Consider the following 24,455-nt stretch of genomic DNA (forward strand, 5'->3'; position numbering starts at 1 on the left):
AGAAGTAATTTGAACAATAATACATTTAAGTGATTTGAACAATAATACATTTAAATAATTTAAACAATAATACATTTAAGTAATTTAAACAATAATACATTTAAGTAAATTGAAAAATAATACATTTAAGTAATTTGAACAATAATACTAGGAAATAATTTAAACAATAATACATTTAAGTAATTTGAACAATAATACATTTAAGTAATTTAAACAATAATACTAGGAAATAATTTAAACAGTAATACATTTAAGTAATTTAAACAATAATACATTTAAGTAAATTGAACAATAATACATTTAAGTAATTTAAACAATAATACATTTAAATAATTTAAACAATAATACATTTAAGTAATTTAAACAATAATACATTTAAGTAATTTGAACAATAATACTAGGAAATAATTTAAACAATAATACATTTAAGTAATTTAAACAATAATACATTTAAATAATTTAAACAATAATACATTTAAGTAATTTGAACAATAATACATTTAAGTAATTTGAACAATAATACTAGGAAATAATTTAAACAATAATACATTTAAGTAATTTGAACAATAATACTAGGAAATAATTTAAACAATAATACATTTAAATAATTTAAACAGTAATACATTTAAGTAATTTAAAGGTATAATATGTAGTTTTAGTTGCCAGCAGCAGAGGGGAGAGGCTCTGGTGTGGGGACTGCTGGTCCTGCTGCCTCTCACCAAGGGATTTTTGTTGTCTTGTCTACTTGTTTTAATTCTAATAAATCCCATGGATTTCAGTGTTTTAAAGGTGTTCATGTGATTGTTATGGGTCAGTGATTGAGTTTTGTTTGCCCCAATAGGGCTGCCTAAGGGTGGGGCATAACAAATGGGGGATTCGGCAGGTGAGTTTTTACACACTCCTTAGCGGATTCCGACTTCCAGTTTCTTCTGGCTTCGTAGATAAATACAATTTTAGTTTTTTAGTTTAGTTTATTAAATTTATTTGTAACAGGGACTGTGCACAAAGTACATTAATCTCACAAAGAAAAAAAAGATGTTTTGTACAAACATTAAACAAACAAACAAACATCACCTGGTGTTTATCAACATCCCAAATAAACTCAGAGCCCCTCATCATCATCATCATCACTGCTCTTCGTCTGCAGACCTCGTGAACACAGTGCATCTGTCCGTCTGTTTAAAGTGTTGTGTCTTAAGTCCTCATCTCCTCTCCTTTACATTTAATTTTCCCCTTAAATTATCTCTGTCGTAGATTATTTCTTAACATTATTTGTTCTGTTTTTTAAATTAAACCATATAGTATATGAATTTAAATACACATGACTCTCTGACGTCATGTACAGTCCTCATGGATTTTATTTTTAGTAATATGTGTGATGTATATAAATTACTTTTACAGGTGTTACCACAGAGTGAACTTTGACTTTTTGTCCACACTCAGAATTTTTTTTTAAATTTTCTTTGAACCAATAAGAACAAAATATCTAAGTTTTTTTTTTTTTTTTTTTTTTTTACAGACTCCAAAGTTTTTTAAATATCGTCCTTGACCAACAGCTGAGACATCACGTGATGGTAAAACTCTCTTATCTGGTCTGGTCTGATCTTATCTGTTTCATCAGTGTCTGAGATCATGTCCTTCTGTCCTAAACTCTTCATATTGGAGTGTGTTCACACAGTGCGATGAAACACAGTGTCCTACTGACAAACTCAAAACGGTCCAAAGGTTGAGTGTGGACTGACAGACACTTCTCACCCTCAGCAGTCACCATCTTTGTGACGTAGCTTGACATGTTGGCTGGGGACAACACATAGCCTGAGCTGGTGACAGTGGACACCGCCACGTTCTACAGATGGAAGTTCATCATGTTTTTTACTCTAAGCATTAAATCTGTTGTCGAACAGAAGCTGTCAATGATGTTTGTTGGGTGTTGGGTGATGATTTGGTACCGCCAACAATAATGCAAGTGCTAACAATAGCATTCGCTAGCTAATGACTGCAATCACGTGACCAATGTGCCAACAGTAGTAAACACCCAACTGAGAAATGTTTTACATTTCTTTGTTTTTGTATTTTTGCTTCAGTGTGGTCATTTCCTCCTCGTCCTCATCCTCGTCCTCTTCCTCTCTCCTCTTTTAAACAGAGGGATGAGACATTTTTTCCTTCACATCATCTACAGTGTGATGATTCTTTGTGGACAGGTGTGACGTGAAGCCTCACAGATATAAATGAGACACAAACAGACTCCTCTGTTACGAAGTGATCAGACTACGGAACAGTTTTTTCTGTCAGATTATCCTTCACAGTTTTATTTTCTTACAATAAAATCCTCTGAATCTCTTTTAAAACTGAGAGCTGTGGATTATTTATGTGTTGGAAAACAAAGAAGAGAAGACAAAGCACAGAGCCTATGTGCATGCTGGTCCAACCAACAGAAAGCTGAACACTTTGATTTACATGTCAGCCATTTACAGTTAATTTCTCCTGTGTGATATTAAACAGAGACAGTGTTCAACTGGATTCACTCTGAGTGTAACCCACATAGGTCATTAGTCACTGCACAGCAGAGATATGGACCTTATTAATTATTATTATTAATAATAAAAACATAAGTCACCCAAAAACAAAGGAAACACAACACTGATAAATACAGGAAAGATATATATCAGCAGCCTGACAGCCTCATTAAACCATGTAATACAAGAACAGTTCAACATGTTTTCTGTGTGATGATTTATTCGTATTTATTTAGATTTAAACTGTGTTTTTCTTTTCAACAGATTTTATTTTCCACATAGGCTAATATCTGCTAAATGCCTCAGAGGACTTATTTTGATGGTGGTGGTATGACACAGTAAGTGACGAAGAGTGGCTGGTCAACCTCCCTGATGTCACATGACTGTCAGGATTTTATTTTATATTAATATTTTGATATTCAGCATCATCAACATGATTTTGAAACATCCAGGAGATGTTTATTCAGTTCATGATTTCATGTGTCTGTCTCTGGATCCAGACCACACTGTGACTCACAGCTGTGTGTCAGCCGATATTTCACCGTAGAAGAAGAAGAAGAAGCAGAAGAAGAAGAAGAAGAAGAACACTTCCGGGTGGTTTGTTTTGTTTTGTTGTCCTGACAGCAGCAGTTAGCTTCAAGCTAAAATAAAGTAAAATAAATTAATATATATATATTTAGAGATGTCAGCCACAGAGGACGACACAGAGCTGCGGGACCTGCTGATCCAGAATCTGGAGAATAACGGAGTCCTCAACAAGCTCAAGGTCCCGCACATTTAAATACTACCGGTCAGCTAGGCTAGGCTAGGCTAGGCTAGGTTAGGCTAGGCTAGGCTAGGCTAACGGTAGCTCAGCAGTCAGCAGTCATGGCGACACAGGTTCAGCTGTAACTTTACCGGGAACATTAACGGGTTTTTAACGGGAGGTGAAAGATCTGGGATGTTTCGTGTGAACTTTCTGTTAACTATAAGGCTAATGTAGCTCTGAGCGTTAGCTAATTGTGCTAACGCGGCTAATGTTGTAGTTCTGAGCTCACAGAGGAGTTCACATCCGGTTCTGTTCATGAAGATCAGTTCTTCTTCTTCTTCTTCTGAAGAGTGTGTGTTTCTGACAGTGTGAAGCTTTACTGCAGCACATGTTGGTGACAGCAGAGCTGACATCAGGGGGACCTGTGTATACAGGGACTCTTTACATGTATCTGACAGTCACCTCGAGATGACGAAGAAGTAATCTGATCTTTTAGGGATAATCGATATGATCTGCATGTTATCAATATCAGCTGACATCAGCTTTATAATGAACCATCAGCTCAGTGAATGAATATTACAGACACTGCAGAGTGTGTCATGTCTCCGTCGCTATAACAGTCTGTATGTATAATGTGACTTGATATTGATCACAGACATCAGGAGGGAAAAGGGTCAGAGTTATTGATTAGCCAAATGAGTTGTTACATATTGATAAATCAGATATTGGCAAAAAAATCCAGTATCATGCATCTCTAGAGTTTCTACTTCAGGAAACAGTTGAAGTCCTGATACGACAGAGTGAAAATACTCTGTTATAAATTTTTATTCCAGTGTACTCAAAGCTCCTCTGTGTCAGATTATAATCTGATGGTTGTGTTCTAACATGTGTTTAGAGTGTTTAGAGTGTAGAATCACACAGGAAGTGTTTCAGCAGCTGGAGGATCCTTTTTCGAACAGTTGTCAGTGAGAATGAAACTTTTTGTTTGCTGTTTCTGCGTTGCTACGCACCTCGTGTTTCTGCACTCTGGGTTGGTAAATGATGGAGGAGAAACTGGTGGTAGCGGTTGCTGGATATGACAAACAGTTAGCACCATCTCAGTAGAAAACAGCAGGCGTGGAAGCAGATAAGTGCAGTACTGGACCAACTGGTGGTACTCCCCATGATCCAGCCTCTTTTTTAGGGTCTCATGTACCCACACAGATCTCTGTTTCTTCTGACAGCTTCTCACCCTCAACCAGAGCTACAGACAGCACCCTCTGCCTCAACATGGCAGCAGCTACACACTGATTACTGCAGGATACACACAATAAATAAACACTAGATTGATGACACAGGAAGGTTAGGGTGAGGAGGTGATGGGGTGGTTGCCTGGCAACAGTAAAAAGGCACAGTAAGCTCTTTTTTTCCACTGGTGACATCCAGTAAAAAAAACAGCAGTGTGGTGCACCTCACTCTGTGATCAGGGACTGTTGATCAGCTGATGTTAATGACATCATATCCTGCTGGGTAGATTCATTCAGCAGTAGAAACATTTATCTCTCCTGTGGTAACTACTTACTGTGGTCTCATGTTAGAAGCTGAAAGAAGCTGAGGGTCTGTTGTCATGGTGATCAATTCAATCAATCAATCAATCAATCAATCAATCAATTTTATTTATAAAGCCCAATATCACAAATCACAATTTGCCTCACAGGGCTTTACAGCATACGACATCCCTCTGTCCTTATGACCCTCACAGCTGATCAGGAAAAACTCCCCAAAAAACCCTTTAACGGGGAAAAAACGGTAGAAACCTCAGGAAGAGCAACTGAGGAGGGATCCCTCTTCCAGGACGGACAGATGTGCAATAGATGTCGTACAGAACAGATCAGCATGATAAATTAACAGTAATCCACATGACACAATGAGACACAGAGAGAGAGAGAGAGAGAGAGAGAGAGAGAGAGAGATGCAGGACAGACGGTAATAACAGGAGCTTACAACAACATTAATGAAAGTAATAATATTACAATTAATAATAATGTATTAATATCTGGCAGTATACATGTGTGACAATAATCATATGTGTATAATAACAGTAGAAGTATGACTAATGACTAATGATGGCAGCAGCAGCAGGAGGCATCTGGCAGGACCACGGCAGCAGCACAACCACACACGTCACGCTGTCCAGGCACCGCTGTGATATGAGTTAATCTGAGAGACAGTGGAGCACAAAGGCTCCGGAGAAGAAGCCGAGTTAGTGACATCCAGAATGGCCGGGTTAGCAAGATGCAGTAATAGAATACGAGAGAGAGAGAGAGAGAGAGAGAGAGAGAGAGAGGGCCCGGTGTATTATATGGGGGTCCTCCGGCAGACTAGGCCTAAGTCAGCCTAACTAGGGGCTGGTACAGGGCAAGCCTGAGCCAGCCCTAACTATAAGCTTTATCAAAGAGGAAAGTCTTAAGTCTAGTCTTAAATGTGGAGATGGTGTCTGCCTCCCGGACCGTAACAGGAAGATGATTCCACAGGAGAGGAGCCTGATAGCTGAAGGCTCTGGCTCCTGATCTACTTTTGGAGACTTTAGGGACCACGAGTAACCCTGCGTTCTCAGAGCGCAGTGTTCTGGTGGGATAATATGGCACTATGAGCTCTCTAAGATATCAGAATCAGAATCAGAATCAGGAATACTTTATTAATCCCCGAGGGGAAATTATTTATGTTACAGGTGCTCCTTGCAAGAGAGGAAAGATACGTGAAAATATAAGAAATTTAAACAATAGCATTAACAAATATATAGTTAAATAAACAGGAATTATTAACAAACATAAACGTAAATATATATATGTATATATATATATATATATATATATATATATACATATATATATAGTAAACTGAACAAGATTATTTACACAAACAGAATATATGCAGTCAGGGTGAATGGGGTTATTGCACAAGTTAAATTAGATTATTGCAGTGTGTGGAAAAGTGTCAGGGCCACTCAGAGGGAGGAGTTGTACAGTTTGATGGCCACAGGCAGGAATGATTTCCTGTGGCGCTCAGTGGTACATCTTGGTGGTATGAGTCTCCCACTGAAAGTACTCTTGTGCCTGACCAGCACATGGTGGAGTGGGTGTGAGACATTGTCCAAGATAGTTCGTAGCTTAGACAGTATCCTCCTCTCTGACACCACCATCAGAGAGCCACACTCCGTTCCCACAATGTCACTGGCCTTGCGGATCAGTTTGTTGAGTCTGTTGGCGTCCGCCACCCTCAGCCTGCTGCCCCAGCACACAACAGCATAGAGGATAGCACTGGCCACCACAGACTCATAGAAATTCCTGAGCATAGTCCGGCAGATGTTGAAGGACCTCAGTCGCCTCAGAAAATAGAGACGGCTCTGGCCCTTCCTGTAGAGAGCGTTAGTGTTCTTAACCCAATCCAGTTTATTGTCAGTGTGTACCCCCAGCTACTTAGAGTCCTCTACAATGTCCACACTGACCCCCTGGATGGAAACAGGGGTCACCGGTGTCTTGGTCCTCCTCAGATCCACAGCCAGTTCCTTTGTCTTTGCCACGTTGAGCTGCAGATGGTTCTGCTCACACCATGTGACAAAGTTATCCACAACAGCCCTGTACTCATCCTCATCACCCTTGGTGATACATCCAACTATAGCAGAGTCATCAGAAAACTTCTGAAGATGGCAGGTCTCAGTGCGATAGCTGAAGTCCGTGGTGTAGAGGGTGAAGAGGAAGGGAGAGAGGACAGTCCCCTGCGGGGCCCCGGTATTGCTGACCACTCTGTCTGACACACAGCGTTGCAAGCGCACATACTGTGGTCTGCCAGTCAAGTAGTCTACAATCCAGGACACCAGGGGGGCATCCACCTGCACTGCTGTCAGCTTGTCACCCAGTAGAGCTGGACGGATGGTGTTGAACGCACTAGAGAAGTCAAAAAACATGACCCTCACAGTGCTCGCCGGCTTGTCCAAATGGGCGTAGACACGGTTGAGCAGGTTGAGCATATGATGGAGCTTGACCATTTAGAGCTTTATAAGTTAACAGTAGGATTTTAAATTCAATTCTGGATTTTACAGGGAGCCAGTGCAGAGAAGCTAAAACAGGAGAAATATGATCTCGTTTCTTAGTTCCTGTTAGTACACGTGCTGCTGCATTCTGAATTAGCTGGAGAGTTTTTAAGGACTTACTAGAGCTACCTGATAACAGAGAGTTACAGTAATCCAGCCTAGAGGTAACAAAAGCGTGGACCAATTTTTCTGCATCTTTTCGGGTTAGGATAGGCCTAATTTTCGCAATATTACGCAAATGAAAAAATGCAGTCCGTGAGGTTTGTTTTAAATGAGAATTAAAAGACAAATCTTGATCAAATATTACTCCGAGGTTTCTTACGGTAGTGCTAGAGGCCAGAGCAATGCCATCTAGAGAAACTATGTCATCAGATAAAGAGTCTCTGAGTTGTTTGGGGCCAAGAACAATAACTTCAGTTTTGTCTGAATTTAACATCAGGAAATTGGTGCTCATCCAAGTTTTTATGTCTTTAAGGCAATTATGGAGTTTAGTTAATTGATTACTTTCTTCTAGCTTCATCGATAAATACAACTGCGTATCATCTGCATAACAATGGAAATTTACAGAGTGATTTCTAATAGGGGTGTAACGGTACACAATAATCTCGGTTCGGTACGTACCTCGGTACACAAGTCACGGTTCGTTTTTTTTCGGTACAGTAATGAAAAAAATAGACAACTATTAAATATCTTTTACTTATTGGTAACCACATTTTTTGAATGAAAAATATAAATATACATTTCTGCTTAAACAGTTTTACTCAATTAAAATAAAAAGTATAGTGCAGCTGGTTAGCTTTAAAGCCTGCTCAGATTCAGTTTTACTAGGAACTTACTTAGCTTTCCCACTTTGTTAAAGTGCAGTAAACAAAACATGCTTATATCTAAAGTGCAGCTTAAACAATTTTACTCAACTCCAGTAGCGTTGGTTATTTCTTTAGCGCGATGGTCAGGGAAATGCTCTTTCTTTTTAAATGACGACGATATCATAGTTTGCACCAGATTGCTTTTTCTAGTCGTGCCGGTTAACGTTCAAACTCGGGTGGTGTCGCTTTAGATGCATTAGCATGTTAGACGTGTTTCCAAGTACATACCCGACCGCTGTTCTGCAGTGTCGGCACACTGCTTTTGTCTTGTCAACTTGTTTATTTCCATCTTCGTATTTTACCCTGAAACCAAAGTGTTCCCGAACGGAGGACTTAAGGTTTGCGGGTAGGTCTTCAGGTTCGTCAGGCTCACTTGCCATGTTGTCAAAATGGGAGAATGCGCTGCACAAAGTGAATGCGGAGATTTACGGGACTCGGTCCGTCACTCAATTATGTCCGTCGGGGAACTAGATATTTTAAATGGTTCAGCTCGCAAGAACGGAATTAAAATAAAACAAAATAAAATAAAATAATATCCTGCGCCCAATAATTCGGTACAGGGTCGTGCCAAACCGAAAGTCGCCTACCAAACGGTTCGAGACAAACACATGTACCGTTACGACCCTAATTTCTAATGATGTTACCTAAAGGAAGCATATATAGAGTAAATAGGATTGGTCCGAGCACAGAACCTTGCGGAACTCCAAAACAAATTTTGGTACATAAGGATGATTCATTATGAACGTGAACAAACTGAAAATGATCAGATAAATAAGATTTAAACCAGCTTAGTGCAGAACCTTTTAGGCCAATTAAGTGATCCAGTCTCTGCAGTAGAATTTGATGGTCAATTGTGTCAAACGCCGCACTAAGATCTAATAAAACAAGTACAGAGACGAGTCCTTTGTCCTGGTGATGTTCTACCTGTGTGACTCACCTGCTCTCACCTGCAGGCAGAGATGAGGGCAGCAGTGTTCCTGGCCATGGAGGAGCAGGACAAACTGGAGGTAAGCGTCCACTTCCTGTTGTCTGTCCTCATGTCTTCAGCTCCTATTGTCTGTCCTCATGTCTTCAGCTCCTCTTGTCTGTCCTCATGTCTTCAGCTCCTGTTGTCTGTCTTCATGTCTTCAGCTCCTGTTGTCTGTCTTCATGTCTTCAGCTCCTGTTGTCTGTCCTCATGTCTGTCTTCACGTCTTCAGCTCCTGTTGTCTGTCCTCATGTCTGTCCTCATGTCTTCAGCTCCTGTTTTCAGCTCCTGTTGTCTGTCCTCATGTCTGTCTTCATGTCTTCAGCTCCTGTTGTCTGTCCTCATGTCTGTCCTCATGTCTTCAGCTCCTGTTGTCTGTCCTCATGTCTTCAGCTTCTGTTGTCTGTCCTCATGTCTGTCCTCATGTCTTCAGCTCCTGTTGTCTGTCCTCATGTCTTCAGCTCCTGTTGTCTGTCCTCATGTCTGTCCTCATGTCTTCAGCTCCTGTTGTCAATTCAATCAATTCAATTTTATTCAATTTTATTTATACAGCCCAATATCACAAATCACAATTTGCCTCACAGGGCTTTACAGCATACGACATCCCTCTGTCCTTATGACCCTCACAGCTGATCAGGAAAAACTCCCCAAAAAAACCCTTTAACGGGGAAAAAACAGTAGAAACCTCAGGAAGAGCAACTGAGGAGGGATCCCTCTTCCAGGACGGACAGACGTGCAATAGATGTCGTACAGAACAGATCAGCATGATAAATTAACAGTAATCCACATGACACAATGAGAGAGAGAGAGAGAGAGAGAGAGAGATAGAGATGCAGGACAGACGGTAATGACAGGAGCTTACAACAACATTAATGAAAGTAATAATATTACAATTAATAATAATATATTAATATCTGGCAGTATACATGTGTGACAATAGTCATGTGTATAATAACAGTAGAAGTATGACTAATGACTAATGATGGCAGCAGCAGCAGCAGGAGGCATCTGGCAGGATCACGGCAGCAGCACAACCACACACGTCACGCTGTCCAGGCACCGCTGTGATATGAGTTAATCTGAGAGACAGTGGAGCACAAAGGCTCCGGTTGTCTGTCCTCATGTCTGTCCTCATGTCTTCAGCTCCTGTTGTCTGTCCTCATGTCTTCAGCTCCTGTTGTCTGTCCTCATGTCTGTCCTCATGTCTTCAGCTCCTGTTGTCTGTCTTCATGTCTTCAGCTCCTGTTTTCAGCTCTTGTTGTCTGTCCTCATGTCTGTCTTCATGTCTTCAGCTCCTGTTGTCTGTCCTCATGTCTTCAGCTCCTGTTGTCTGTCTTCATGTCCTCAGCTCCTGTTGTCTGTCCTCATGTCTTCAGCTCCTGTTGTCTGTCTTCATGTCTTCAGCTCCTGTTGTCTGTTTTCATGTCTTCAGCTCCTGTTGTCTGTCCTCATGTCTGTCTTCACGTCTTCAGCTCCTGTTGTCTGTCCTCATGTCTTCAGCTCCTGTTTTCAGCTCCTGTTGTCTGTCCTCATGTCTGTCTTCATGTCTTCAGCTCCTGTTGTCTGTCCTCATGTCTGTCTTCATGTCTTCAGCTCCTGTTGTCTGTCCTCATGTCTGTCCTCATGTCTTCAGCTCCTGTTGTCTGTCCTCATATCTTCAGCTCCTATTGTCTGTCTTCATGTCTTCAGCTCCTGTTGTCTGTCTTCATGTCTTCAGCTCCTGTTGTCTGTCCTCATGTCTGTCCTCATGTCTTCAGCTCCTGTTTTCAGCTCTTGTTGTCTGTCCTCATGTCTGTCTTCATGTCTTCAGCTCCTGTTGTCTGTCCTCATGTCTACAGTTCCTGTTGTCTGTCCTCATGTCTGTCTTCATGTCTTCAGCTCCTGTTGTCTGTCCTCATGTCTACAGCTCCTGTTGTCTGTCCTCATGTCTGTCCTCATGTCTTCAGCTCCTGTTGTCTGTCCTCATGTCTACAGCTCCTGTTGTCTGTCCTCATGTCTGTCTTCATGTCTTCAGCTCCTGTTGTCTGTCCTCATGTCTACAGCTCCTGTTGTCTGTCCTCATGTCTGTCCTCATGTCTTCAGCTCCTGTTGTCTGTCCTCATGTCTACAGCTCCTGTTGTCTGTCCTCATGTCTGTCCTCATGTCTTCAGCTCCTGTTGTCTGTCCTCATGTCTACAGCTCCTGTTGTCTGTCCTCATGTCTGTCTTCATGTCTTCAGCTCCTGTTGTCTGTCCTCATGTCTACAGCTCCTGTTGTCTGTCCTCATGTCTGTCCTCATGTCTTCAGCTCCTGTTGTCTGTCTTCATGTCTTCAGCTCCTGTTGTCTGTCCTCATGTCTGTCCTCATGTCTGTCCTTATGTCTTCAGCTCCTGTTTTCAGCTCTTGTTGTCTGTCCTCATGTCTGTCTTCATGTCTTCAGCTCCTGTTGTCTGTCCTCATGTCTACAGTTCCTGTTGTCTGTCCTCATGTCTGTCTTCATGTCTTCAGCTCCTGTTGTCTGTCCTCATGTCTACAGCTCCTGTTGTCTGTCCTCATGTCTGTCCTCATGTCTTCAGCTCCTGTTGTCTGTCCTCATGTCTACAGCTCCTGTTGTCTGTCCTCATGTCTGTCTTCATGTCTTCAGCTCCTGTTGTCTGTCCTCATGTCTACAGCTCCTGTTGTCTGTCCTCATGTCTGTCCTCATGTCTTCAGCTCCTGTTGTCTGTCCTCATGTCTGTCCTCATGTCTTCAGCTCCTGTTGTCTGTCCTCATGTCTACAGCTCCTGTTGTCTGTCCTCATGTCTGTCTTCATGTCTTCAGCTCCTGTTGTCTGTCCTCATGTCTTCAGCTCCTGTTGTCTGTCCTCATGTCTGTCTTCATGTCTTCAGTTCCTGTTGTCTGTCCTCATGTCTGTCTTCATGTCTTCAGCTCCTGTTGTCTGTCCTCATGTCTACAGCTCCTGTTGTCTGTCCTCATGTCTGTCCTCATGTCTTCAGCTCCTGTTGTCTGTCTTCATGTCTTCAGCTCCTGTTGTCTGTCTTCATGTCTTCAGCTCCTGTTGTCTGTCCTCATGTCTGTCCTCATGTCTGTCCTCATGTCTTCAGCTCCTGTTTTCAGCTCTTGTTGTCTGTCCTCATGTCTGTCTTCATGTCTTCAGCTCCTGTTGTCTGTCCTCATGTCTACAGTTCCTGTTGTCTGTCCTCATGTCTGTCTTCATGTCTTCAGCTCCTGTTGTCTGTCCTCATGTCTACAGCTCCTGTTGTCTGTCCTCATGTCTGTCCTCATGTCTTCAGCTCCTGTTGTCTGTCCTCATGTCTACAGCTCCTGTTGTCTGTCCTCATGTCTGTCTTCATGTCTTCAGCTCCTGTTGTCTGTCCTCATGTCTACAGCTCCTGTTGTCTGTCCTCATGTCTGTCCTCATGTCTTCAGCTCCTGTTGTCTGTCCTCATGTCTACAGCTCCTGTTGTCTGTCCTCATGTCTGTCTTCATGTCTTCAGCTCCTGTTGTCTGTCCTCATGTCTTCAGCTCCTGTTGTCTGTCCTCATGTCTGTCTTCATGTCTTCAGCTCCTGTTGTCTGTCCTCATGTCTGTCCTCATGTTTTCAGCTCCTGTTGTCTGTCCTCATGTCTTCAGCTCCTGTTGTCTGTCCTCATGTCTGTCTTCATGTCTTCAGCTCCTGTTGTCTGTCCTCATGTCTGTCCTCATGTTTTCAGCTCCTGTTGTCTGTCCTCATGTTTTCAGCTCCTGTTGTCTGTCCTCATGTCTGTCCTCATGTTTTCAGCTCCTGTTGTCTGTCCTCATGTTTTCAGCTCCTGTTGTCTGTCCTCATGTCTTCAGCTCCTGTTGTCTGTCCTCATGTCTCACTGAGGACCATCAGATGGACATGAGTAACCTGTTAATGAGTCTTGTCTCAGGTCAGATCCAGGATGAGGTGTTCACACAGAGGAACCAGGTTCTTCATCTTCTCTGTTCACTTCCTGGTTTCTATCCACCTTATTTTAATAGTGATCAACTTCCGTTTTTTTGTGCGTGACTTCTGGTCAGCCGCTTTCCCTCATGCTTTCCCTTACCGGAGCTAACGGTGCAAGCTATTTTTTTTTTCAATTTTCAGTTGTTTATGTTAGTCAATCAGTTAGTTAGTTCGTTAGTCTGTGTATTTTGTATAGATAACTGTGCCCACGTTTCCGTTATAATGGAAATTTATTCCCTCTAAATGCGAATAAATCACACGTCAAACATAAACTATGAACCAAAAAAGCACAATCTATCCCGAGTGAGACAAACTGCTTGATCCCCGTCTCCAGTGTACCAGCAGAGAACCTGCAGAACCGAATCAGCGAAAAAACACACCGGGCTACACAGCCTCTCTACCTGAGCAGCTGAAGCTGCGGCTCACACCCTCGACACACAGACGGTGCTTCTGCATGCCAGCCACACGTGTGCTCAACTGTGAGAAATAAATATGTGAGGTGTACGCTGCTTTTCTATCTTTTTTCCCTTTTCTTTCTTTCTTTCTGTCAGCGACATACACTCCTAACACAGGACGGGTTGTTTTATTTGACTAAGTTGATCATTAAGCCATAGTGATGCGCGGATCGGCTCTGATAGCACCTGAATCAGCATGTACGCATCAACCATCCAGCCGTTACAACATGATTGAGCTAGCAAAGCAGTTTTGTGTTGCTATGTGTGGTATTTATTCAGTTTTGGGAAATCACGATGTCTAGAAAGCATCAGTGGCTGCAGCTGACAGGGACAGCTAACGTTAACACTAGCAGCAAAGCTAACATCACGACGTCATCCGTTAAAAGCCCCTGTTGTCGGATACGACATGAAACTACACCAGTTAGCTCAATCATGTTGTAACTAAGACATCCGCTGGAGAAAATATTTTTTTCACGGGCCACTTTAGGAGTTTAGTGAGTTATTACAGACACGGCTAACGGCTAACAGCTAATGGTTAGCCCAGCTAATCTACGATAACCATGTTATTAATTACACACAGAGAAAATACTGATGTTTGTTCAGTCATTGTGTTTATAGACTTTACAAACATCAGATTAGTCTAAACGGTGATATAGTGACGTGAAAAATGTGATATATACATATATGTAGCTAAACTCAGCAAGGTAAACAACAAGGCGATTCCCATTTACACAGTGGTAAGAGTGCTGGACCGGAAGTGTCGCACAAAAAAACGGAAGTTGGCTGCGTTCTGTTTTGCCTCCGTGTTTCCGGGAAAAATAAGGTGGATAGAAACTCCATCCAGTTATAAATATTTGGGTTTGTCCTCAACAGAAGATGGAGGGACATAATATAGTTCAGACATCATTAACAGAACATAGTTTGATCAGACATCATTAATCATTAACAGAACATATTGTGATGTTATATTAATCTGTGACTGCAGCTGATCTCCAGACTGTATGTGTGTTTCAGAATAAAACTCCTCTGATCAATGAAAACCTGAAGAAATGTCTCAACACTAAAGACGGTGAGTCTCTGTTCTCTCTCAGGGTCTGATCTTCTGACCTCTGACCTTCAACTCCTCTTGTTGTTCAGCTGGTGTCTCTGTGAGTGAACAGTCACATGTCGACTCGTCTGTATGTTGTGATGCTGTGGCTCAGAGCAGCTGGACGTGTGCACATGTGTTCATGCTCTGGAGCTGAGTTGCTGTAGTTGCTGTGTTAGACCACAGGGGGGCGCTGTGGATGTTCAGCAGGGTCAGAGAGGACCTGAGGAAGCCGACTGAATCCTTACAGTACCGTCAGTATGAGGTGTTGTAGTTGGTGTTTGTCACCACAGGGGGCGCTGTGAGCCTCATAGAGGACCTGAACAGTCTGAGTCCTGACAGTGTTAAATATTCAGATGGTTCTGTGGTTCGTTGTTTCAGCACCTGTTGAACCTAACTGCTGTTTCTGAGACAGACAGAAGACAGGGGACATTATTTTACTCTGAGTCTGTTCTCAGTCTGAACAGCAGGAGTCCTCTGACTGTGTCCTGTCTCTGACAGATGATGTGTTCAGGCGTCCTCTGACTGTGTCCTGTCTCTGACAGATGATGTGTTCAGGCGTCCTCTGACTGTGTCCTGTCTCTGAGAGATGATGTGTTCAGGCGTCCTCTGACTGTGTCCTGTCTCTGACAGATGATGTGTTCAGGTGTCCTCTGACTGTGTCCTGTCTCTGACAGATGATGTGTTCAGGCGTCCTCTGACTGTGTCCTGTCTCTGAGAGATGATGTGTTCAGGCATCCTCTGACTGTGTCCTGTCTCTGACAGATGATGTGTTCAGGTGTCCTCTCTGACTCGTGTTGTCTCTGACGGTGTGTTCAGGTGTCCTCTGACTGTCTGTCCCCCCATCCCCATACAGGACGCCTTGTGGCCAGTCTGATCATGGACTTCCTGCAGGTGTTTAACCTGGACTTCAGCCTCGCCGTGTTCCAGCCGGAGATAAACTGGGTGAGAGGTCATGTGACCACAGTGTGACTCTGTGTGGTCTGTGGCTGTTGCTGTGTGTTCACTCCTTCAGGACACGTGTCCCCCTGTCATTCATCACAGTTTCATGTCTCACATCAGTAACCACACATCACTGTGACATCATCGTACTATAATACTTTCACCATCACTGAGGTTTAATCTGTTTATCACACAACACAACATGTTTAAAATATTTGAGTCTGAACATGTGACCACAGGAACATGTGACCACAGAGGAGCTCCACATCAACACCACTGATAAATATTGTCTTTAAATTATTTAATATTATACTGTGGCCATATGAGATTAAAAAAATGTTTGAGTCTCTGACAGCCGTCACCATTGTCTCTGGTGGTGCATTCAGGGACTCTGTAACAGTGGCTGAAAACAGTTTTATAATAAGCTTTGAAGAGTTCGAGAGAAAATAAAGTGATAAATGAACTTCAACTTCAGATCTCACAGCAGACATATTATCATGATATGATATTCGTACAGTGTTGATATATCCTGAGTACTGTGAAAACATAAACTGTGATTAAATGACGTCATAATAAGAAATCTTTATCTGTTTTATAAGATAAAACATTTTCATTCTGTCAGTCTCTAGCAGGTCACTAGAACTTCAAATTTGTATAAATTTGTCAATAATTAAAATAATCAATACTTGGCGTCTGTGTATGGATTCGATATCGCCATGCCAAAATATGGTGATACTGTAATGTATCGATTTGACCCGTATGGAGAAATGTGCTTCAGGTGTGAACGTCCAGGTGACCGCCGATAGACGGCTGCGTGACAGTGAACACATCAGGGTGCTTCCGCGTTCAGTGTGAACCTGGCGTCAGTGGGTCAGCGTCCTCTGACCTTAAAATCCAGTTCAGACCAAAGATTCATTAGTTTTAACAAACAACTACTGTCAACGCTCCCTTCTGTAATGTTGTAAAAAGCTGCGTGTTGACCGCCATGAGACGGCGTATCATCTCTAGTCAACGACTCTCTGTGCTTCTGATCTGTAACGTCGACAGGAAGTGACCGCCATGAGACGGCGTATCATCTCTAGTCAACAACTCTCTGTGCTTCTGATCTGTAACGTCGACAGGAAGTGACCACCATGAGACGGCGTATCATCTCTAGTCAACAACTCTCTGTGCTTCTGATCTGTAACGTCGACAGGAAGTGACCACCATGAGACGGCGTATCATCTCTAGTCAACGACTCTCTGTGCTTCTGATCTGTAACGTGGACAGGAAGTGACCACCATGAGACGGCGTATCATCTCTAGTCAACGACTCTCTGTGCTTCTGATCTGTAACGTGGACAGGAAGTGACCACCATGAGACGGCGTATCATCTCTAGTCAACGACTCTCTGTGCTTCTGATCTGTAACGTCGACAGGAAGTGACCGCCATGAGACGGCGTATCATCTCTAGTCGACGACTCTCTGTGCTTCTGATCTGTAACGTTGACAGGAAGTGACCACCATGAGACGGCGTATCATCTCTAGTCAACAACTCTCTGTGCTTCGTTCTGATTTGCAGCTTTTCAGACTTATTCTGTGGCTGAATATAATTTGTAGCTTCTTAAAATCTGAATGAGGATAGTGATAGTGAGATACTGGCTACAGTGATGAAACAAAACCAGCATCAGATGAACTGTATTCATAATCAATACGCCACAATAATATAAATAACCAGCACCAGTTCATCAGCTAATGAGAATGTGTGTGTGGGCGGGGCATAAGACAGAAAACAGAAAAAAACAGAGGGCTCTGTGGGGACGGAGCACCTGCTGCAGCAAGCCAACACACCGTCTGTGGTCATTTTGACTTGACCAGCGGACTTCACTACAAGCTGATTGGCTGTTGAAACAGGTGATGTGCTTTGCTGGCCATTTGACCAGCTGAGTGTCAGGTGACACCATCAGCCGACTTGAGTCGAGCTCAGACCGGCCAGTTCACACCATTGACACTTTTTTCTGTGATGTTCTAAAACAGTTTCGTCTCCTCGCCCATCTTTGGTCTGAACTGGACTCTCATGTTTGAGGACACTGGCCCACTGACGGCAGGTTCACATTGAACGTGCTTAATGTTTAAACGTGATGATGATGATGTAAAAACAAAGGAATGGTGACTGGATGTTGATGGACTGTGTGACTTGTAGTTAACGAGTTAAATGGGACTCACACAGTGATGATGATTGTCTTGTTGGTGTGCAGCTGAACGGCGTGGACAGTCGGGAGCTGGTCTGCAGAGATCTGGGTCTGTCAGAGTCGGAGGTCAACAGGAAGTCTCCTCTGCTGCTGGAGCTGGTCAGGAGAGGACGCCACAAACTGACTGAGGTGAGACAAACATTCACATCATCAGCCAATCAGCTTAAAACCTTGACGGCGCTCCTCTCCACTAATCTGGTTCATGATCTCTGTCATGTGTAGAACAAAACTGACCTCATCACATATTTTGTGTAAAGTGCAAAAAACTTAATTAGTGGTAGTGACTGGCCGAACCAGGATCAGATCTGTCTGAACCTGAACCTGAACATAAACCTGAACATAAACCTGACTCTGACCCTGATTCTGTTGTCTGTGGTGTCTGGTTCTGTGAACAGGGAGACAGAAGTGGAAACATCCTGAAGGTGAGCTGTGTGTGTGTGTGTGTGTTGTGATCTGGGTCAGAGGAGGAAGAGGTGCAGCTCTGGTTTCCTGTTGATCTATGTGTGTCCTGGTTTCTGTAGAAGCTGCAGGTACTCACACTGTCGTCTGCCTGCTGCAGTGATATATTGAAATATGATCTGAACCTGTTCTCAGTGAACATGTGAACAGCTGCAGTAAATATTTCCACCTCAGGTTGTACTTTATAAATCTGTGTATTAATACAGCAGAGGAGCAGCTGATCACAGGAAGTCTGACTAATGAACACAAGAAAGTTCAGTAGAACTGATCCTGAAAACAGAGCTGCGTGCGCGTGTGTGTGCGTGTGCGTGTGTGTGTGAGCTGTGGTCACTTTATAATACATCAATAATACAGACATGATTTCCTGAGGTAAAGTGGTCATCAGCAGACTGTGAATGTTGACTCAGCAGGTTGACCTTTATTGTTTCTCTGTGAGACAGCAGGACTCAGGATCTTTGACTCCAAACCTTCAAACCTTCAAACTTTATCACCTTCAAACCTCCAAACCATCAAATCTTCAAACTTTCTCACCTTCAAACTTTCTCACCTTCACACCTCCAAACCATCAAACCATCAAACCTTCAAACCTTCAAACTTTCTCGCCTTCAAACCTCCAAACTATCAAACCTTCAAACATTCAAACTTTCTCACCTTCAAACCTCCAAACTATCAAACCTTCATACCTTCAAACTTTCTCACCTTCACACCTCTAAACCATCAAACCTTTAAACTTTCTCACCTTCAAACCTCCAAACCATCAAACCTTCAAACTTTCTCACCTTCACACCTCCAAACCTTCAAACTTTCTCACCTTCACACCTCCAAACCATCAAACCATCAAACTTTCTCACCTTCACACCTCCAAACCATCAAACCATCAAACTTTCTCACCTTCAAACCTCCAAACCATCAAACCATCAAACTTTCTCACCTTCACACCTCCAAACCATCAAACCATCAAACTTTCTCACCTTCAAACCTCCAAACCATCAAACCATCAAACTTTCTCACCTTCAAACCTCCAAACCATCAAACCTTCAAACTTTCTCATCTTCACACCTCCAAACCTTCAAACTTTCTCACCTTCAAACCTCCAAACCATCAAACCTCCAGATCTTCAAACTTTCTCACTTTCAAATCTCCAAACCTTCACACCTTCAAACCATCAAACCTTCTCACCTTCAAACCTCCAAACCTTCAAACTTTCTCAATTTCAAACCTCCAAACCATCAAACCTTCAAACGTTCTCACCTTCAAACCTCCAAACCTTTACACCTCCAAACCTTCAAACTTTCTCACCTGCAAACCTCCAAACCATCAAACCTTCAAACTTTCTCACCTTCAAACCTCCAAACCATCAAACCTTCAAACCTTCAAACTTTCTCACCTTCAAACCTCCAAACCTTTAAACCTCCAGATCTTCAAACCTCCAAACCTTTAAACCTCCAGATCTTCAAACCTCCAAACCTTTAAACCTCCAAACCTTCAAACCTCCAGATCTTCAAACCTTCAAACATCCAAACCTCCAAACCATCAAACCTCCAGATCTTCAAACCTCCAAACCTTCAAACCTCCAAACCTCCAAACCTTTAAACCTTCAAACATCCAAACCTCCAAACCTCCAAACCTTCAAACCTCCAGATCTTCAAACCTTCAAACCTCCAAACCTCCAAACCTCCAAACCTTCAAACCTCCAAACCTTCAAACCTCCAGATCTTCAAACCTCCAAACCTTCAAACCTCCAAACCTTCAAACCTCCAAACCTCCAAACCTTTAAACCTTCAAACATCCAAACCTCCAAACCTCCAAACCTTCAAACCTCCAAACCTCCAAACCTCCAAACCTTTAAACCTTCAAACATCCAGATGTTCAAACCTTCAAACCTCCAAACCTCCAAACTTTTAAACCTTCAAACATCTAGACCTCCAAACCTTCACATCTCCAAACCTTTAAACCTTCAAACATCAAACCTCCAAACCTTCAAACCTCCAAACCTCCAAACCTTTAAACCTTCAAACATCCAAACCTCCAAACCTTCAAACCTCCAAACCTCCAAACCTTCAAACCTCCAGATCTTCAAACCTTCAAACCTCCAAAACTTCAAACCTCCAAACCTCCAAACCTTTAAACCTTCAAACATCCAAACCTCCAAACCTCCAAACCTTTAAACCTTCAAACATCCAGATGTTCAAACCTTCACACCTCCAAACCTTCAAATCTCCAAACCTTCAAACCTCCAAACCTCCAAACCTTTAAACCTTCAAACATCCAAACCTCCAAACCTTCAAACCATCACACCTCCAAACCTTTAAACCTTCAAACATCCAGATGTTCAAACCTTCACACCTCCAAACCTTCAAATCTCCAAACCTTCAAACCTCCAAACCTCCAAACCTTTAAACCTTTAAACCTTCAAACATCCAAACCTCCAAACCTCCAAACCTTCACACCTCCAAACCTTTAAACCTTCAAACATCCAAACCTCCAAACCTTCAAACCTCCAAACCTCCAAACCTTCAAACCTCCATACCTCCAAACCTTCAAACATCCAAACCTCCAAACCTCCAAACCTTCACACCTCCAAACCTTTAAACCTTCAAACATCCAAACCTCCAAACCTTCAAACCTCCAAACCTCCAAACCTTCAAACATCCAAACCTCCAAACCTTCACACCTCCAAACCTTTAAACCTTCAAACCTCCAAACCTCCAAACCTCCAAACCTTCAAACCTTCAAACGTTCTCACCTTCAAACATCCAAACCATCAAATCTTCAAACTTTCTCACCTTCACACCTCCAAACCATCAACCTTCAAACTTTCTCACCTTCAAACCTCCAAACCATCAAATCTTCAAACTTTCTCACCTTCACACCTCCAAACCATCAACCTTCAAACTTTCTCACCTTCAAACCTCCAAACCATCAAACCTCCAAACCTTCAAACTTTCTCACCTGCAAACCTCCAAACCATCAAACCTTCAAACGTTCTCACCTTCAAACATCCAAACCATCAAACCTTCAAACTTTCTCACCTTCAAACCTCCAAACCATCAACCTTCAAACTTTCTCACCTTCAAACCTCCAAACCATCAAATCTTCAAACTTTCTCACCTTCACACCTCCAAACCATCAACCTTCAAACTTTCTCACCTTCAAACCTCCAAACCATCAAACCTCCAAACCTTTACACCTCCAAACCTTCAAACTTTCTCACCTGCAAACCTCCAAACCATCAAACCTTCAAACTTTCTCACCTTCAAACCTCCAAACCATCAACCTTCAAACTTTCTCACCTTCAAACCTCCAAACCTTCAAACCTTCAAACTTTCTCACCATCAAACCTTCAAACCTTCAAACTTTCTCACCTGCAAACCTCCAAACCATCAACCTTCAAACTTTCTCACCTTCAAACCTCCAAACCATCAAACCTTCAAACCTTCAAACTTTCTCACCTTCAAACCTCCAAACCTTTAAACCTCCTGTTATGACTGTGGTCATTTACTTGGTTGTTTATGTTGTCTGTACTGACAGCTCTCTCTCTCCTCCCCTATTCTGCAGTAGCAATCAGCCTGTCTGTGTGTGTGAGATGAGCTACAGGAGGTGTGATTCCCCAATCAACCATGTGATCGGGTTGCTGCCGCTGATTGGCTGACTGTTTTAAACTCTACCTGACACCGGCCTTCGGCCTCTCACTCTCCCCATTCCCAACATGACAGCAGCCGGTATTCTGTGTATCATCTTGTGTGTGCTGCAGTAGCATTTTTGATTTAGAGCATCTGCCTGCAGGAGCTGTTACCTTGAACGTTAGTTTGTGTGTTAAAGCTACCTGTGACTGTGATTAGAACAGCTTATTGTAAGCATTGTAATATTGTAAATAATCTTGCTCAATTCAGTAGCAACCTTAAAGTAGGAGGGAGAAGCCATTTTTGTTGATCCCTTTTTCTCCTGTTTATTTCAGTTGGGAGGTAGGTTAGTTTGATTGTCTTTTGTTTCCACATTTATTTTCTGACAGGTAAGATAGGGATCTGGACTTAGTTGTTTTGTTTGTTATTTTTGGCATTGCTCCTCTCTGAAGTTATAAAAATAAAACTGCTACTTTGAACTTTTTACATGGAAGTTGGCTGACCTTCTTGGGAGTGGGAAGAGCGGGGGCACTTTATTATGTGTGGCCCAGGTGCCCCTAGGCCTGGGTCATAACACTCCAGATCTTCAAACTTCCAAACCTTTAAACCTTCAAACCTCAAAACCTTTAAACCTCAAAACCTTCAAACTTCCAGATCTTCAAACCTTCAAACCTCCAAACCTGTAAACCTCCATACCTCAAAACCTTCAAACTTCCAGATCTTCAAACCTCCAAACCATCAAACCTCCATACCTCAAAACCTTCAAACTTCCAGATCTTCAAACCTCCAAACCATCAAACCTCCATACCTCAAAACCTTCAAACTTCCAGATCTTCAAACCTTCAAACCTCCAAACCTTTAAACCTCCAAACCTCCAAACCTTTAAACCTTCAAACATCCAGATCTTCAAACCTTTAAACGTCCAAACCTCCAAACCTTCAAACCTCCAAACCTCCAAACCTTTAAACCTTCACACCTTCAAACCTCCAGATCTTCAAACCTTCAAACCTTTAAACCTTTAAACCTCCAAACCTTCAAACCTCCAAACCTTTAAACCTCCAAACCTTCAATCCTCCAAACTTCCAAACCTCCAGACCTTCACACCTTCAAACCTCCAGATCTTCAAACCTTCAAACCTTTAAACCTTTAAACCTCCAAACCTCCAAACCTTCAAACCTCCAAACCTTTAAACCTCCAAACTTCCAAACCTTCACACCTCCAAACCTTTAAACCTCCATACCTCCAAACCTTCAAACCTCCAGATCTTCAAACCTCCAAACTTTTAAACCTCCAAACCTCCAAACCTTCAAACCTCCAAACCTTTAAACCTCCAAACCTCCATACCTCCAGATCTTCAAACCTTCAAACCTCCAAACCTTTAAACCTTCAAACCTCCAGATCTTCAAACCTCCAAACCTTTAAACCTCCAAACCTCCAAACCTTCAAACCTCAAACCTTTAAACCTCCAAACCTCCAAACCTCCATACCTCCAGATCTTCAAACCTTCAAACCTTCAAACCTCCGAACCTTCAAACCTCCAAGCCTTTAAATCTCCAAACCTCCATATCTCCAGATCTTCAAACCTCCAAACCTTTAAACCTCCAAACCTTCATACCTCAAAAGCTTCAAACCTCCAGATCTTCAAACCTTCAAACCTCCAAACCTCCAAACCTTCAAACCTCCAAACTTCCAAACCTTTAAACCTTCAAACATCCAAACCTCCATATCTTCAAACCTCCAAACCTCCAGATCTTCAAACCTTCAAACCTCCAAACCTCCAAACCTTCAAACCTCCAAACCTCCAAACCTTTAAACCTTCAAACATCCAAACCTCCAAACCTTCAAACCTCCAAACCTCCAAACCTTCAAACTTCCAGATCTTCAAACCTCCAAACCATCAAACCTCCATACCTCAAAACCTTCAAACTTCCAGATCTTCAAACCTTCAAACCTCCAAACCTTTAAACTTCCAAACCTCCAAACCTTTAAACCTTCAAACATCCAGATCTTCAAACCTCCAAACCTTTAAACGTCCAAATCTCCAAACCTTCAAATCTCCAAACCTTCAAACCTCCAAACCTTCAAACCTTTAAACCTTCACACCTTCAAACCTCCAGATCTTCAAACCTTCAAACCTTTAAACCTTTAAACCTCCAAACCTTCAAACCTCCAAACCTCCAAACTTGATTAAGTAGTGTGTTTTCCGTAATAAAAGTGATGCAAATAGGCATTTAAAAGCAAAATTATTTAATGACGTTGTATACAAAATGTACAGAAAGGTAAAATCATCATGTTTTGAAAAAGTATTGCAATTTAAATTTGTCTTTAATGCTATTATCTTATATATAGATTGTCTTTGCAATATGATTATTTTATATGATGTTAATACTATCCTGAAACATTCTCCGGGTCCTCTGAAACTCTGCAGGACTTAAGCCTCTTTCACACAGAGCTTTCGTGGCGCCCATCGCTGGGTAGGGCGCAGAGGACAGGATTTGGGGGAGTACAGGCTCGTTCAGGAGCTACAGCTCCATGGTGACC

General features: G+C 42.3%; 1 protein-coding gene and 1 long non-coding RNA gene across 9 annotated transcripts in view; one reads left to right on the plus strand and one right to left on the minus strand.

The window, feature by feature from the left end:
• Positions 1-3,084: 3,084 nt before the first annotated feature.
• Positions 3,085-24,455, plus strand: part of cep43 (centrosomal protein 43) — a 45,266-nt gene continuing 23,895 nt past the window's right edge. For 7 of the 8 annotated variants that reach the window (XM_049590803.1, XM_049590807.1, XM_049590810.1 and 4 more), the window contains exons 1-6: positions 3,085-3,282; positions 9,156-9,209; positions 14,588-14,642; positions 15,517-15,605; positions 17,839-17,961; positions 18,228-18,254. In XM_049590803.1, the coding sequence (XP_049446760.1) occupies positions 3,199-3,282; positions 9,156-9,209; positions 14,588-14,642; positions 15,517-15,605; positions 17,839-17,961; positions 18,228-18,254 (432 nt within the window). In that variant the 5' untranslated portion in view covers positions 3,085-3,198. The remainder of the gene's footprint in view (positions 3,283-9,155; positions 9,210-14,587; positions 14,643-15,516; positions 15,606-17,838; positions 17,962-18,227; positions 18,255-24,455) is intronic. The other variant, XM_049590811.1, reaches the window with a different exon arrangement.
• LOC125897471 (uncharacterized) lies at positions 4,897-9,982 on the minus strand. Its single transcript, XR_007450432.1, has 2 exons — positions 9,855-9,982; positions 4,897-5,060 (listed from the first exon to the last, which is right to left on the minus strand). It is a non-coding gene; the product is annotated as an uncharacterized LOC125897471 (long non-coding RNA).

Source organism: Epinephelus fuscoguttatus, linkage group LG11 (genome assembly GCF_011397635.1).
Source record: "Epinephelus fuscoguttatus linkage group LG11, E.fuscoguttatus.final_Chr_v1".
Taxonomy (NCBI): domain Eukaryota; kingdom Metazoa; phylum Chordata; class Actinopteri; order Perciformes; family Serranidae; genus Epinephelus; species Epinephelus fuscoguttatus.